Source organism: Vulpes vulpes, chromosome 14 (assembly GCF_048418805.1).
Source record: "Vulpes vulpes isolate BD-2025 chromosome 14, VulVul3, whole genome shotgun sequence".
Classification (NCBI taxonomy): Eukaryota; Metazoa; Chordata; class Mammalia; order Carnivora; family Canidae; genus Vulpes; species Vulpes vulpes.
This window is the reverse complement of record NC_132793.1, coordinates 4,052,538-4,067,363: the sequence shown is the minus strand read 5'-3', so window position 1 is coordinate 4,067,363 and position 14,826 is coordinate 4,052,538. Positions and strand designations below refer to the sequence as shown.

The 14,826-nt window shown below is 44.4% G+C and overlaps 1 protein-coding gene across 10 annotated transcripts in view; it reads left to right on the top strand.

Moving 5' to 3' along the window:
• GNAS (GNAS complex locus) overlaps positions 1 to 14,266 on the top strand; it is a 67,351-nt gene extending 53,085 nt beyond the window's left edge. For 3 of the 10 annotated variants that reach the window (XM_072735512.1, XM_026015016.2, XM_026015020.2), the window contains exons 3-13: positions 2,297 to 2,341; positions 6,654 to 6,708; positions 6,795 to 6,914; positions 8,859 to 8,956; positions 12,126 to 12,180; positions 12,313 to 12,386; positions 12,501 to 12,559; positions 12,668 to 12,788; positions 12,964 to 13,094; positions 13,424 to 13,491; positions 13,728 to 14,266. In XM_072735512.1, coding sequence (XP_072591613.1) covers positions 2,297 to 2,341; positions 6,654 to 6,708; positions 6,795 to 6,914; positions 8,859 to 8,956; positions 12,126 to 12,180; positions 12,313 to 12,386; positions 12,501 to 12,559; positions 12,668 to 12,788; positions 12,964 to 13,094; positions 13,424 to 13,491; positions 13,728 to 13,874 — 973 coding nt within the window. In that variant the 3' untranslated portion in view covers positions 13,875 to 14,266. Of the gene's footprint in view, positions 1 to 2,296; positions 2,342 to 3,275; positions 5,193 to 5,814; positions 6,709 to 6,794; positions 6,915 to 8,858; positions 8,957 to 12,125; positions 12,181 to 12,312; positions 12,387 to 12,500; positions 12,560 to 12,667; positions 12,789 to 12,963; positions 13,095 to 13,423; positions 13,492 to 13,727 lie in introns of those variants that run through there. The other 7 variants (XM_026015015.2, XM_026015019.2, XM_026015018.2 and 4 more) reach the window with 4 other exon arrangements.
• The last annotated feature ends 560 nt before the right edge of the window (positions 14,267 to 14,826 follow it).

The window sequence follows — 14,826 nt, the reverse complement described above, 5'->3', positions numbered from 1 at the left end:
CAGACTGCAAACACCTGAAGGCACTAGTTTGGAATTACTAGCTGGTTAGCAGTCCTAATCCCTTCCTTAAACCTGGGTTCAGTTTAAAACTTGTCTCTCCGTTGCATCCCCTTTGGTTTCGAAAGGGGACATTGAGTCAAGGCTGCATAGTTTGTTATGCACCAAAGGCACCCCCTCTGTCCCTCCCCCCAAGTAAGATGCCATTTACGTACTTTACGTACCGATGCCTTCTACGCACCAGGCACTGAGGACACAATGATGGATTTTATTACCTTTCAGAGGTAAAAGGACTGCACTTAAAGGCAGCCCTTAATGGAACATTCTAGAATTTTCTTAGGTCAGCTAATCGGGGCTGAGGATGATGTCACACATACAACTGGGTGTTTTAGTTTAGGATGATTTCTATGCTTTAAGCATGGATTCGCAAGGATGGGCTACTTTACCAATTTTAGGAGTGACCCGACGTGTTATCAATATGCACATACAGGTCACTAATAGAGTGGCTCACTCTCACTTGTCACAAAGCAATTCTGAGATTCTTAATTCCTGACACACCCTTCAATAAAGCCCTATTCCCAGAGATTGCCAGCAGTTGATAAACAAAAAGCCCAAAACTGACTTTTAGTTATATGAATTTGTAATTTAAAGATAAATCTTGTATAATTATCACACACACCCCCCCCCCGCCCCGGCAACTTGCCGGGGAGTGCTTCTTCACGAGGCTAGTTAAGCAAAAATAATTTGACCATGTACCCTCTAGATAAATATTTTGATTAAAACTGGACATGGCTAGCATTTTTAAAAGGACGCAGCCGCCACTGTTTACCTTCTTGAGTCCAGCAGAAGGTAGGACATCCTTGCCATAACTTAAGGCTTCCTCACTCTCCAGGCTGCCCTACAGTTCTTTTTAATTTTTAGAGAAAGGGTTCTCCCTTGACGAGCCAGTCTGTAACACACACGAGGCATTTAAACCAGAACTTCTCTTTTCTATTTTCTTTTTAAAAAGAGGAAGCAACATTCCCAGTCTGCCTGCCTGGTAGAGGAAGCCATAGGTAATCTCTCAGGATGTTAAATTTAGCCCGTGGAAGTGACATACAGGGGAATTCTTCGTGTGAGTCTAGAAACTTTATTTTTGTCTCCTTCAAATGAGCCTCCTCTTTTCTTTTTCCTCACTGCGGTATTGCAACAAAAGCGGTTTCCTTCTTCACTAGGAATTCCCTATGAAATAATGGTGACATCCATCCACTCGGGGTGTTCTGCGTGGCGCGGGGCCTTTCCCTCCTCACTCCCGTAAATGTGCGCTTTGTCAGGGCTGGGCTGAGCTATTAAATTTGCCTTAACTATCCGCAGACTGCCGGGCCGGTTACATTTTGAGGGTAAAGTGTAATATTAATCTGACCTTGAGAAATACAGAGGTCAAGTGTGGATTTTCCTAACTCAAAGCTAACTCTTCCTCATGTTGGGGTGGTGGGGGAAGGTGCCATTAACATTGGTTGAGCTAATAAGCTAATCAATTAAAAAAACCCATGTAGAACGCTTAGCTGCGCTGCCCTTCCCACCTTCAAGGAGGAATTCCTACCATTTATGAAGATTAGGTTTTGAGTACGGTTTTGGGGCTTTTGGTTGTTTGTTTATTTTTTATTTTTTTATTTTTTTATGGTGGTGGTAGTGGATTTTGTTCTTCCAGGTTTTTTTTCTTTCTCTCTTTTTATTTTATTTTATTTTTTATTTTTTATTTTTTTTGCTGCCTCACGGTGCAGACACAATTTTAATTGATGACAATTTATTGGGAACAATTATATAAATAAAAACACTTTAGAGGTAGTTACCCCGACTACAAGAAGGGAGGAAATTAATACTGCACCAGGAAATCATGGGCAAAATTCAGGCATGTCTGTGCCTTTGTGTGTTCAGATACAACATGGGAAAGATTGAGATCTGGGAGAAATAAGCCTTACGAGCTGCTATATTCTCAAAAGAATTGTGAGATAAATCACTGCTTTATCTCCCTGATGCGTGTACATTTAGTGAAAGCACAAGAAAATAATTATCCGTCCCTTCTGTATACCCGACCAGAGAGTCTCCAGAGGGCTCGGCTAATAGGGTGGCGGAGGTGTGGCATTCTTCCCTCCACGGCCGCAGTCTCAGTAGACATTCCAACTTAGCCAGGAAGGCGACCAGGATTGACCCGGGAGGATGGCGGACACTTGTTTAGGAATGTAGAGAGGCTGTGTGGGGTTTTTGGGAAATCGCGGTGCCTTGCAGATTAGGTGAGCTTTCAATCTCTCTTTAAAAGGGGCGGCGAAGAGGACCCGCAAGCTGCAAGGAGCAACAGCGATGGGTAGGCACATTCAAAAACAGAAAAACTTTTTTAACAGACACACACACACGAAGATCACACTGGGAAACCGAGACCCGGGGAGGAAGCAGAACTCATTTCAGGGCCATCAGCCATCATGGTCTACGTTCGCACATGACACATGAACAGTCTCTTAACATTGCAGAGCCAGGGAAGCGCAGAACGTAATTGGGGGGGGGGGGGGGGGAGCCTTTAAGTATAATTAAATCCAGCTGGGGACAAAATTATAGATTTCATTTCAGCTTTGGCTGATCAGTTTAAGATTTCGAGAATTGATGTTTTTCCGTATGGTTTGTTTCCCCACTCCCCACCCCTACCCCAGCTGTCCATTCAAATTGGCTACTTGTTTTTAAAAACTACTAAATTCCCTCCACCCAGTGCTTGGTCTGATTTTAAAATTTCAGACCTTTGAGGGGGAAGACAAAAAACCTTTCTCTCCTATTAAAATGCGTGGTGCTGCACTGTCTGTAATTTGGGGAGGAAAAAAAGTGCCTTGGCACCTCGCAGGAGGTCATTGTTAAGAATGATCTCGAAAAGTCTCCGATCTTTTCAAGATCTTCAAGTACTTTTTTAATTGGAGGCATTTTGTGTTAGCTAGTGGATAGGAAATTCATGATGGCATCCGCTTTTTTTTTTTTTTTTCTCCATTCATTATCAATTTTTTTGTGTTTCTTCAGTTCTCCATCCCCACTCCCCATCACATGCCGACACGCACACGCATGCCAGGTAACCATTGCAGGTCTGCTTGCACATTCAGCATGCAGTGATGAAGCAGCTATTTCTCATGAGAACACGCAGAGCCAATTGACCTAGCCTAGGGTATCTCAAAGAAATAGCTTCTGAGGCCAGGGTGGGGCGGGGCAAAGGATCCTGGGACAAAGTAACTTACACATGTTTGTTCATCTGTTTCTTTTAGAATATATTATCCCTAGATGATGGCTACAGTTTCTCATCTTCCTGGCTATGTCCTATCACACTTTGCATGCTGGAATTGCCTGGTCTTAGGAACTTCTAATAAGAATACTATTCTGTTGTGGGGGGGAGGGGGATGGGGCCCTACCACCTAACCTCTAAAGATAACCAAAAACCAAAAAAAATTTTCAAAAAAAAACACAAAAATTTACAAAAACCCCACAAAAAAAAAAAAAAACATGACATGAAATCCTTCATTGGCAAAAACTTAGTGTAACAGCAATCCAAAGGCATCTACGTAAAAGTGACCGTTTACTGTACCAAAAGTTGGCGTTTGAGAACTACCTGACAAGCCCTTAACTGAACCACCTACTGTGTACTAGACCCTTGCACCCTACTAATACCTTGCCTGCACTTCTATCTGTGACTCTGTTCTGCAAGTAAATATAAGAATTAACATACGTGATAAATAAAAATTCTCTGCATGTCTCAGCAATCCCTGTATCCTGCGTCTGTCTGCTGTCTTCTTTTGTCTGTCCTTTCCCACAAAAGCACAATGATAAGGTATTATAGGACGGAAAAGAGACTCTTAGGACGACCTAGCCTCCCCCCTACCCCTTAGGCAGCTGACGAGGGGGAGGGGACGGTCTCTTAAAATTCAAACCCTGACGACAGGCTTTATATACATATGGGGGGAGGGGGGAGCAATGTGCTAAAAGCACTTCAGCCCCAGTCCTGATATTTTAGTCCATCCAGACTTGGTCATGGATACATAATTTGGCTTTGTAAGTAGTTTTAGAGACCTCTGAGGGATTTTTCTCTGATTTTCACAATCAACGTTAAATTCATTAAGTGATAGTAAAAATGATGATAAACCTGCCAGCCCCAGTATAATATCTCCATCTACATAGTAATTGCTTCAATGGAAGAATTTTATGTTTTAGTATTACACACCCGAATTAGATTTTAGATTTCTATTTTAGCTGTTTTATACTTGATATACTCCCACACCTATTCACATACGTAGATGAATACTGAACACGTTCTCAAAATATCCGTATTTAAGACTGGAAGTTTTCCAATTATCATACTACTACTTAGACCAAAATATCAAACTGAATGAAAGAACCTAGTTTCTGGAAGTACTTTCCTCTTGCTGTACGTACATTTGGGTATTTAATACCCGGACATCTCTAATTTTAACTACTCTGGGACGTTGAAAGCGAAGGTTAATGGCTCTCATTACCATGCAAATGGAGCCTGTTTTTAATGAATGGGAATGGATCTGTCCCATGGGATTTTAGGTAAATTTGAGTCCATAAGTGAACTTTAGGGGCAAACACACATCCTTTAGAAATTTCTCATGTCTAAATAACTGATTTTGACCCTAGTAGCACTGGGTCTGCACAGGGTTCCTAATTTCAGAAATGAGCTTCAGTGGTGCATGTGGAGAGCAGAAAAGCCCCACAGGAGGGTCAGGACAGCTAGGGAGGTTGCATTAAGAGGAGGGGGCTAGAGCCCAGCCTCCCATCGAGGCATGAATGCCCACACTCCCGGTTTGCAGGACTGTTTGCAGGATGCCTCTCACTGTCATGTCTGCTCCTCAAGCTCTCCTGACTTCAGCATTTTTAAGTGGGCGTGACGGGGGGGGGGAGCGTGTTCCTGGGACCATATTTTACCCCCACCCCACAACATACCCTCCCCCCACTAATGAGAACACTCCTAAACCAGCCTCTTCGATATCAAAAGCAGTTTCTCAGAGGCCAGTTTAAGGGAGAAAGAGGGCTGACTCTGGAGAAGGGGTGAAATGAAATCCGAAATCTGGGCTCACCCCTCAGATCAATATGCAGATCTTTATTTTAATAGGATTAAAACAGGAAATGTTAGCAATTCCTTAGAACGCCCAAGGCCAGGATGGGGGGTGGGCAGTGCTGTTGGCAGGTGAGCACACGACCCCCTGCACCTCCCCTCTACCCTCCACCCCTTGCACCCTGCTCTACTACTAACCACCCTGCAGCCTGCAGGAGCTGTTAACCAACCCCCCCCCCCCTTGTGTTTCCTCTTCTCCTGGGTGGTCACAAGCCTGATTCTCCCCCCATTCCAGGACTCCTGGTGAATCCACCAAGTGAAAGCTTCACAGATACGAATCTTGAGCTTCTTTTTAAAAGTCCTACACAGCAAGAAAAAGAGGAGGCTCTGTCCCTTCTGCTTCTGTGACTCACTTTTCCTCAGCCTTAGTTCCCTCTGAGGGGTGGCACCCTCCTGCCACGTGACAGTAATATCAAGTCCCGCGGTGCGGCTCTAATGCACTGTAGGTGTGTCCTGCATTCGGGTTCCCTTCCCCCCCCCCCACCCAAAACCACAAGGTTGAGGCAATAGGTGTGATAAGATTTATACCCCAAGGCAGAGGTCCTTTTTATTCCCTGAAGACACAGACTCTTGAATCTGCTTGGGTCCTATCTCAAATGACAGCGCTGAAAGACACCTGCTGCACTTTGTTTGACACATTCCATCAGGGTCCCTCCCTGCCCACCCCCCACGAGCCAAAGGGTGTGGCCTTTACTTACAGCCCCAGTGACTCTGAATAAAGATCATCCCACATGTCCTATATGACTTAAGTTCAAATCGCAATTAAAAAGACTGCTAAACCTTTAACTTCTCCTAACAGGTACCCCTCCTCTTGCCACCCCCCACCCCCAGCACACAAGTCCCAGGTCATGAAGACTTCTGGGGACAGAATCTTACATTATCCCTATTCATATCAAAGGATCAACCTATATTAATGTCACTGAAAAACATCATTGCTCTGGCTGGTGACTGACATGGTGACTTAATAAAAACGGCCCCAAATTCTTAAAATTCATAGTATCCTCATCTGCATTCACTGGTTCCCTGTACTAATCCAGTGATGGAGTAAGCCCCAAGTGGAACCATGAAACCTTTTCTCCTCCCCAATATGTGATTGACCTATCAGCCTCCCCCAGCCCCAATATATACACCACACACACACACACACACAGGGGTGTTGTAAAGGGCCAATAGGAACCTTGTAGGAGTGTTGCTGTGCAGTGGGAGCTTCACAAAATGGAACCCATCTGAAACGGTCAATGAGCCAGGCCTGACTTCTGGTACAGTAGACTTGATCATTATCTTGATGCCAGTTTGCTAAGCTGCCCCAATCGGTCATGTCCTCAGGACACACCTTTGGGAGTGATAATTTGAAACCATCCTTTATTCAGGAACCTCCAATCTGGACAGATTGGAAGCCATGGCTCTTACAAGAACAGAATACTATGCTTTTAGTTGGAATATCTTGACTAAAGAGGCCCTGCTCATCAATGTGATGCAATATGATCTCTTTCTCTTTTCAATCCCACTGTAGTGAGAAGGCAACCAAAGTTCAGGACATCAAAAACAACCTGAAAGAGGCGATCGAAGTACGTGTCTGGGTCCTTTCTCTTTTCTCTTCGCCTCCCTTTCAGACAGTGCTGTCCCCCTGACCTCTTTGCTAAATTGTTTTCAGACCATCGTGGCCGCCATGAGCAACCTGGTGCCCCCCGTGGAGCTGGCCAACCCTGAGAACCAGTTCAGAGTGGACTACATTCTGAGCGTGATGAACGTGCCTGACTTTGACTTCCCTCCTGTAAGCTCAGCTCCTGGATTGTCCCTTTAACCCCCTCCCCGGCACGCTGGGCGGCACGGGTGGTGAGCTCTGTTGGCGAGTCACCTGTATGTGGCACAGGAACATGGGTGACACACAACCCCCAGGCACACCTGTGCCAAAGCCACACACTTCAGGCAAAACTCGTTTCAGCAATCCTGATTCTTAGGAAAAAGTGAATTCCCTTAGGATCCTTAATGTTCAAACAAACAAAACAAAACCCTAATAATCAGATCATTAGAGCTTTTGCTCAAAATAGGTGAGCAGAATTCCATCACCCCTTGTAAATCTTGCCTCGCCCATCCCCACAAGTAAACACACTTTAATCTTCAACCTGATTAGATCGTAAATTTTCATGCGGGAAAGTGTCAGGAGTTGTGTCGCAGCCTTAATCATGCCCTTGTACACGACTTGTGACAAGCAAAGCTGTATGTTAAACATGGCACACAAATGCTAATTGTCCAGTTAGAGGAAAGTATCCCAAGATACCAAAGAATGCAGAAACGAAGTGCCAGCCCTGAGTTTTCTCATTTTAAACAATTTGCTAGTTGACCTTTATTAAGGTTTTTTTGTCTTGTTTTTCCCAAAAATCAGTCCTTGGCAACCCTTTCTCATTTTTTTCCCCTTTTTTGCAAAAAAAGGAAAAGAAAGGACTTTCACCTAAATTATAACTTGGAGATTTTCTTATGTGCACCCTGGTTGGTGTGCAGGACGCTGTTTACAAAAATCCTCTGTTCCATAAAGGACTATTTTTAGGTAACACAAAACTGCCCAGGCCCAAGCATATACATTTTGGACCCCCCCCCCCACCCTTGTTTGTAGGGGAGGAGTAGTTTATGAGAGGAAAAGGGGGAAACAAGATGGAAAGATGCGCAAGTTTATAAGGCCCAGAAGGAAAGGACTTGTCTACAGTTAAAACAATGAGTTATTGTTGCCTTTTGTCAGGCTTTCCTGGGAATTTGTGTTTGTGTATTTTAAATGGGCTTGGCTGCAAACTACTACTACTAGCAGGGAAGCAGTATTAATAAGTAGGGCTAGGTGCTTTTTTTTTAAACAGCATTTGCTTGGGAAAAAAATTCAAGCAGTCAGCACAATATATATAATGCCTATTTCTAATAGAAGAAGAAATGGCAGCCTATTGAAAAAGCACCAGAACAGTAACCTTTTATTAGTTGTGCTGATAGCTAGACTGTGTCCCTTCCTACTTTTAATCCTTCTCTTGCTGAATTCACATCGAAGAAAAAAACCTCTTTCCTTGTTAAGGGAAGATCGCCCCCAAATAATTAAAAACGTTTCTATGTTCAAATGAAATGGGCATCGTAACCCCCACTGCAGTTCAGAACAACCCAGAGGTCATTTGCTCCCTTTTTTTCTCCCTATCACCACCCTCCCCGAGGGATGGGCACCAAGAAGGCCAGCTTTGCCAGCAATTCCTAACCATCATATTTTTGGGGTAAAATTCAAATTTTCCTGGAAGGGAAATTTCATCCCAGCACATCTTACAAATGAAATATCTTGTTTTCACAACACTGAATCATTCCTTGGCATATTCTCCTAATTCAGATTAATGTATATCTTTCCCGTAAAGGCAATTGTGTGAGGAAACAAAATGATTCAGTAGTTTACTCTGCCCTGTGTTCCCCCTCCCGCCACCCCCCCCAAAAAATAACATAGGAGGAACAGTACCCAGGACCAGTTAATTCACAATAAGAGGACAGCAGGAATTAATTACTTTGGCTTTTAATTACGTTTAACAAATTGAATGAAAGTTCTTGTGAGCTGAGAGTCATTAATTTGGCTCGCCACCGGGAATCCCACCCCATGCTGGTCACGGGCGCCTGGTGGTGCCTGAGTTGGAGGGTTGGAGGGGTCGTGCTCCTGCCCAGGCACATGCTCATCCCTGGCCTTTCTTGTGTTTGCTCTCAGGAGTTCTATGAGCATGCCAAGGCTCTGTGGGAGGATGAAGGAGTGCGTGCCTGCTATGAGCGCTCCAACGAGTACCAGCTGATTGACTGCGCCCAGTAGTGAGTAACCCCTCTTCCACAGCCACACGCGGGATACGCACGCGTGGAGAAAGTGCTCAAACTCTCAATTCCCGCTTGTGAAGTTACTGGCAGAGGGCTTCTGTTCATAGACGCCAGCCAGTCAGCTCCACCTGCACGTAGAAAGTTCTAGTCTGATTCATTTGTTTCAGAAAGCCCTTAATTGCACTTTTCAGTGCAGTGACATTATTTTATATAAACAATTAATGCCTGTGAGAGCAAAATGATAATTACTTGCAGTAAAGTGATGTTCGTAATTAATTAGCTTGAAGTAATTAATTGGATTGACCTCCAAGCTTTTGGAAGGAAGACTGGGCAGCTCTCGGGCTTTGAATAATGTAAAAATACTATATTTTATTGCTATAATTTTAAAAACCTAACAAATGATGACGACAGAACCATGCCCCGCCCCCTCCTTGGTGGCTGATGATGGCCTTGCTATTTCTGCGATCAGGTAAGGGACTGCAGGACGTGTCCAGCATTACTGGATGCTGTTCATGTGGACTGAGGTTTTGTGTTGAATTCCATTGCCTACCCGTATTATTCATTCATTCATTCGTTCATTCACACGGGGCTTTAATTCAAGGATGCTTCCCCCTGTGGGGTCCTTGCCCTGTCCCCTCCTGAGCTCTCTTCCAATGGACAGCACCGTACCTACCTGGAACGTTGCCTTTTAAATAGCCTACAGCCTCCCCGATCCCGTACCTGACACAGTAAATACATGACGGTCAGAGCCATAAAGGGTTTTTGAAGGTAGCGCAAACACGCTACGTGGTCTCGGTGAAAATATTCTGAAGTTGGGGTGTCTTACGACTTGGTGGGGGGAGGGAGGTGACAAATGGTGATGTAGGTAGCTGAAACTCAGAAACGACTTTGCTATAGAAAATAAGGAGTCAGGAGCAAGGTTCCCAGTTGGCTCAGCAAGAGCAACAAGTGCATTACTTAGGAGCCGCAAACCTGAGGGATTTATTGTGACTCTACCACCGGCTGAATAAATAGGAGGGAGGAACAGGTAACAACAAACAAACAGCAAGTCCCCTAGAATCCTGTTATCTACAAATCACAGAAGCTTCTCGTAGGGTCTGTAAAACCTATCAATTCCTCCCTCCCTGGCCCCGCCTTCCCATAGGAAGTGCCCAGTGGATTGTTTCCAGTTGTCACAGACAGAGCTGTGTCGCAGTGGACTAGACACGCCAATCTGTGTGTTTTCTCAAGGAACAGAAAAACAGTCCATCTTGGCCGGTCCCTGTGACCCCAACCCCCTACCACTTCTTTAACAAAGTCCCTGATTTTCTCAAAAGTTTGAACTAAAAGCTGGAAGTGCTAATTATAGTAACTCAAAACAAATGGAAATCCTGGAATTGTTTGCGTTTTGTATTTTGGATCCAAGTCAGAAGCACAGGTACAAGATTAGGAGGGTTTAACCCTCGAGGCTTTGAGTGCCCTGGAAGGGGGCAGGGGAGGGTGTAACAAGTTCATTGACCAGAATTTTAGCCAGGTTTCTGGGATTTTTTAAATTATTATTATTATTTTTTATTTCCCACCATTTAAAAGTTTTCTCTTAAAGCACCATTCAGTTGCTCCTGCACTTTATCTGAAAATGGCAACGTTTGCACAGTTTATGGAAAGTTTTAAGGAAACTTGGAGGGGGAAAAAAAACCAGCTTCAAACTTTTAAAATGTCTTCCCTGGCGGGATGATTGGAACAGCACCGCATTCACGCTGACCAGCGTGTGTCTGGTTTAACTGCCTTTACGTTAAAGTTGCCATCCTGGTCTCTTGCCCATTTCTTAAGCTGCCTATTTTTATTTGTTGAGCTGGGGTTTGGCTGGCGGGGCTCCAGATGTCTCTCTCACAAGATTTGGTGCTGATGATCTATTTATAGAACTGTGGTTCTGTTGCCATGGCAACATGCTGGAGGCCAGGGCGGCTGGGGAGCTATTTCTGGACCGGTGCTGTAATGTGGGACTGATTGGGCAAGTTAGTGTATCCTCTAAGCCAGACTAACTCTAAACTGGTAAAAAAGAAGGGGAGAAAAAACTTGCAGAATGTCGTTCAGTAGACTTCTTCTCCCTTTGTGATTTTTTTCTTTCAGTTTTCAAACAGTTCCATACTCCCTCCCTCCTCCCCTCGGGGCGCCCCCAAAACTCCCCCCTAGTTTTAACATGAACTTGCATATTAGTTAAATGACCCCCCAATCTTTCCAAAGTTATTTTTCCTAATGGTGTGTCTAGTCCAGCAACACCAGCAGGGTCCTCTTTGCTCTGGGAAGGTTATGGCCGGGGCCCCCTCTTCCACATAACTTCCCTTCCAGTGGAAGATCCACTCTCAAGCCCCAAGCCCCTCTTTTGTGCAGGATCCGAGCCAGAGAAGGATCCATAACCTTGGAGGGCTGTGGGATTTTTTTTTAATAACTAAAAGTCTCCTCTCTGGAGTGTTCTATTTCATGGACCAAATAGAACGGAAGGGAACTTTGTGTTCGTTTCCTGTTCGGTGTGGTTAGGCCAGAAAGGGCCTCTTGTGTCAACCTCTTTTGTTCTCTTTTAATAAGTGAGATTCTTAAAAAGTAGGAGGAAGGGATACCCATTCTGAGTAATTCAAACAATCTCATTTTCATGAGTCCCTTGAGGGGAAAATCCTTGCTGCTTTTAAGTGTGCCATTTTACTTTAAAAAAAAAAAATGGTATGGAGCATAAGTATACAGTTTTCAGATTACTTGTCATTTTAGTCCAAGCCAAACAACCCGAGAAATTTTAAATCTTTAGGTCAGTCATTTTCAAATGGCACAAGATCAGATAGGCCTGGCTTGGGGGCCTCTGCTGGTTGCACAGAACCAGAACCCCACCTTTTGTCCTGTGCTGTACCTGTAGGCCAGGGGCCCCAAGAGTCCATCCTACTTCCTGGTTCCTAGATCTCCTCATCAGCCGAATGCATTTATCTTAAATGCTGCTTGAGCTAACCTTTCTGAGGCATAAGCTTTGAGTCATAAACATACCCAACGCAGGCAAAACTCCCATTGACTTAACGCCACGTAACAATGACACCATCATTTCCATTGAGCTCAGCTTTGTAGCGAGGCAGGAATTGGGGGCCAATCACCATGAGCTTATGAGCTCCTTGAAAACCGCGGTGTGTCTCTCCTTGCCTCCCAGCTTCCTGGACAAGATTGATGTCATCAAGCAGGCTGACTACGTGCCCAGTGATCAGGTATGCAGAAGTTCTTGGTTGGGGGACTCTGAGCCCTCATTCCAAGCTAGTCAAGATTTTGCTTTCCATTGGCAATTACTAATATTGCAGTTGGTTTTGGGGAGATCTGTTGACCTGGGTTTTTTGTTTTAGGATCTGCTTCGCTGCCGCGTCCTGACTTCTGGAATCTTTGAGACCAAGTTCCAGGTGGACAAAGTCAACTTCCAGTAAGTGAATGACTCCCATTTTGAAACAGAATGGTTCCCTCACGTTCCCACCAGCAGAGTGGTGGAGTGGTGTTAGCCCTTTGCAGCAACCCAGTGTCCTCTTGTCTTCCGCAGCATGTTTGACGTGGGTGGCCAGCGCGATGAGCGCCGCAAATGGATCCAATGCTTCAATGGTATGGAAGCCATGGACTTCTCGGCTCTATAAGCACGTTTTGCTCTTTCGATCGTTAAGGGTCATTTTCACCTCTAACGTGCATTGCTTTTGCTTTCTTGTGCTGAAGATGTGACTGCCATCATCTTCGTGGTGGCCAGCAGCAGCTACAACATGGTCATTCGGGAGGACAACCAGACCAACCGCCTGCAGGAGGCTCTGAACCTCTTCAAGAGCATCTGGAACAACAGGTTTGTGGAGCATCTTCCCTGGCTTCTCCCACCCTCCCACCCAGGGGTCCTGTTACTGTGATCTCAAGGCCCTGTATTTGCACTATTATAAAAAGACTCATGTAAGAATGTCAAACCCCTCGCAGAAAGAATGATTTCTTTTCCTGGACATTAAACCTGCATCCCTCTTTGTTAGATGGCTGCGCACCATCTCTGTGATTCTGTTCCTCAACAAGCAAGACCTGCTCGCTGAGAAAGTCCTTGCTGGAAAATCGAAGATTGAGGACTACTTTCCAGAATTTGCTCGCTACACTACTCCTGAGGATGGTACGTGTGGCCTTCTGCCATTGCACTGGGACATGTCTAAGTTCATTAGTCCTATACATTCATGAAAGTACTAAAAGTTTCCATTTCTGGAGGTTTTTCATGTAGGTAGAGTTGAAGAATCACCTAAATGAACCACCTCTAAGAATGGCAATCTCCCTTCACTTGCACCACCAAACTATAAGGGGGTCTGTAGGGAAGCAAGAAAAATTTATTTCTGCTAATTTGCATATGGAAAAATCCCAGGAGTTAAGGGGCTACAAGGATGCCAGCATTCAAGCTCTGCTCCTAACCTTTTAATTACCTTACCAAAATATTTCTGTTCTTCACAGCTACTCCCGAGCCCGGAGAGGACCCACGCGTGACCCGGGCCAAGTACTTCATCCGCGACGAATTTCTGGTGAGTAGAGACCATCTTTAGATCTCTCTTTACTGGTTCTTTTTCTCAGAAGTGCAAATTTACTTGAACATTTGGGGATTAAACTCTTGAATTCTTCCATTTTATGTCACTGATAGCCACTGAGAATTTTAGCTTTAACATAACATCAGTAGCTGGTCAGCTAGTCCTCAGCAGGTCCCCAGTTGATGATCGTAGAGAGGTGGCACTGACTCCATTTTCTTGTGTTTGTGCCACAGAGAATCAGCACTGCTAGTGGAGATGGGCGCCACTACTGCTACCCCCACTTCACTTGCGCTGTGGACACCGAGAACATTCGCCGTGTGTTCAACGACTGCCGTGACATCATTCAGCGCATGCACCTTCGTCAGTACGAGCTGCTCTAAGAAGGGAACACCCAAATTTAATTAAAGCCTTAAGCACAATTAATTAAGAGTGAAACGTAATTGTACACGCAGTTGATCACCCACCATAGGGCATGATTAACAACGCAACCTTTCCTTTTCTCCCCAAGTGATTTTGCGAAACCCCCTTTTCTTCCCTTCCGCTTGCTTAAATATTCCAAATTTAGAAGGCTTAAGGCGGCCTACAGAGAAAAAGAAAAGGAAAAAGGCCACAAAAGTTCCCTCTCTCTTTCAGTAATTAAAATAACAGCAGCAAACAGAGATAATGAAATAAAAGAAATAAATGAAATAAAAGAAATAAATGAAATAAATGAAATAAATATTGTCTTGTGCAGCATTAAAAAAATCAAAATAAAAATTAAATGTGAGCAAAAGATGTGAGTCCTGTGAATTATTTGCAGTTTTGAGCAAATACCTGTTAACGGTTTTGATGGCTGTAGGAGATGGGAAGCCCCACGTGGAAAAGTCCCCAAGGTTTATGAAATGGGGTAAAATCTTGACACTCTCTGTTTTTTTTGTTGACCTGATTTGGGTATCTGAAAACAATTTGCAGATAACTCATAAAGGTCCACCTCTGTCCTTTGCCCATGCCCATGCCCCATAGAAAACCATTGGCCCATGTCTAAGAATTCTGCATTGATGGTTGCCACCCTACCCATTCCTCCAGCTTCCCTGGTATATAGCATCACAGTGTGCCTAGAGTCTCCCCAAAATAGGTTTTCAGTTTGGGGCTCTGTCCAACTTGAGGGTAAGGGCTCATGTATACAGGGGAAATTCAGGAATGCAGTTTCAAAAGAGAGGAAGTGGGGTTACTCAAATTGTGCATAATGTAGACCTTTATCAAATCCTCACATTGTACACTTCTAATAAGTATCTCAGAATTTTGTCAATTACCCTCAAAGCTGGCAGAAAAAATGAACAAGCTATCAGAAAG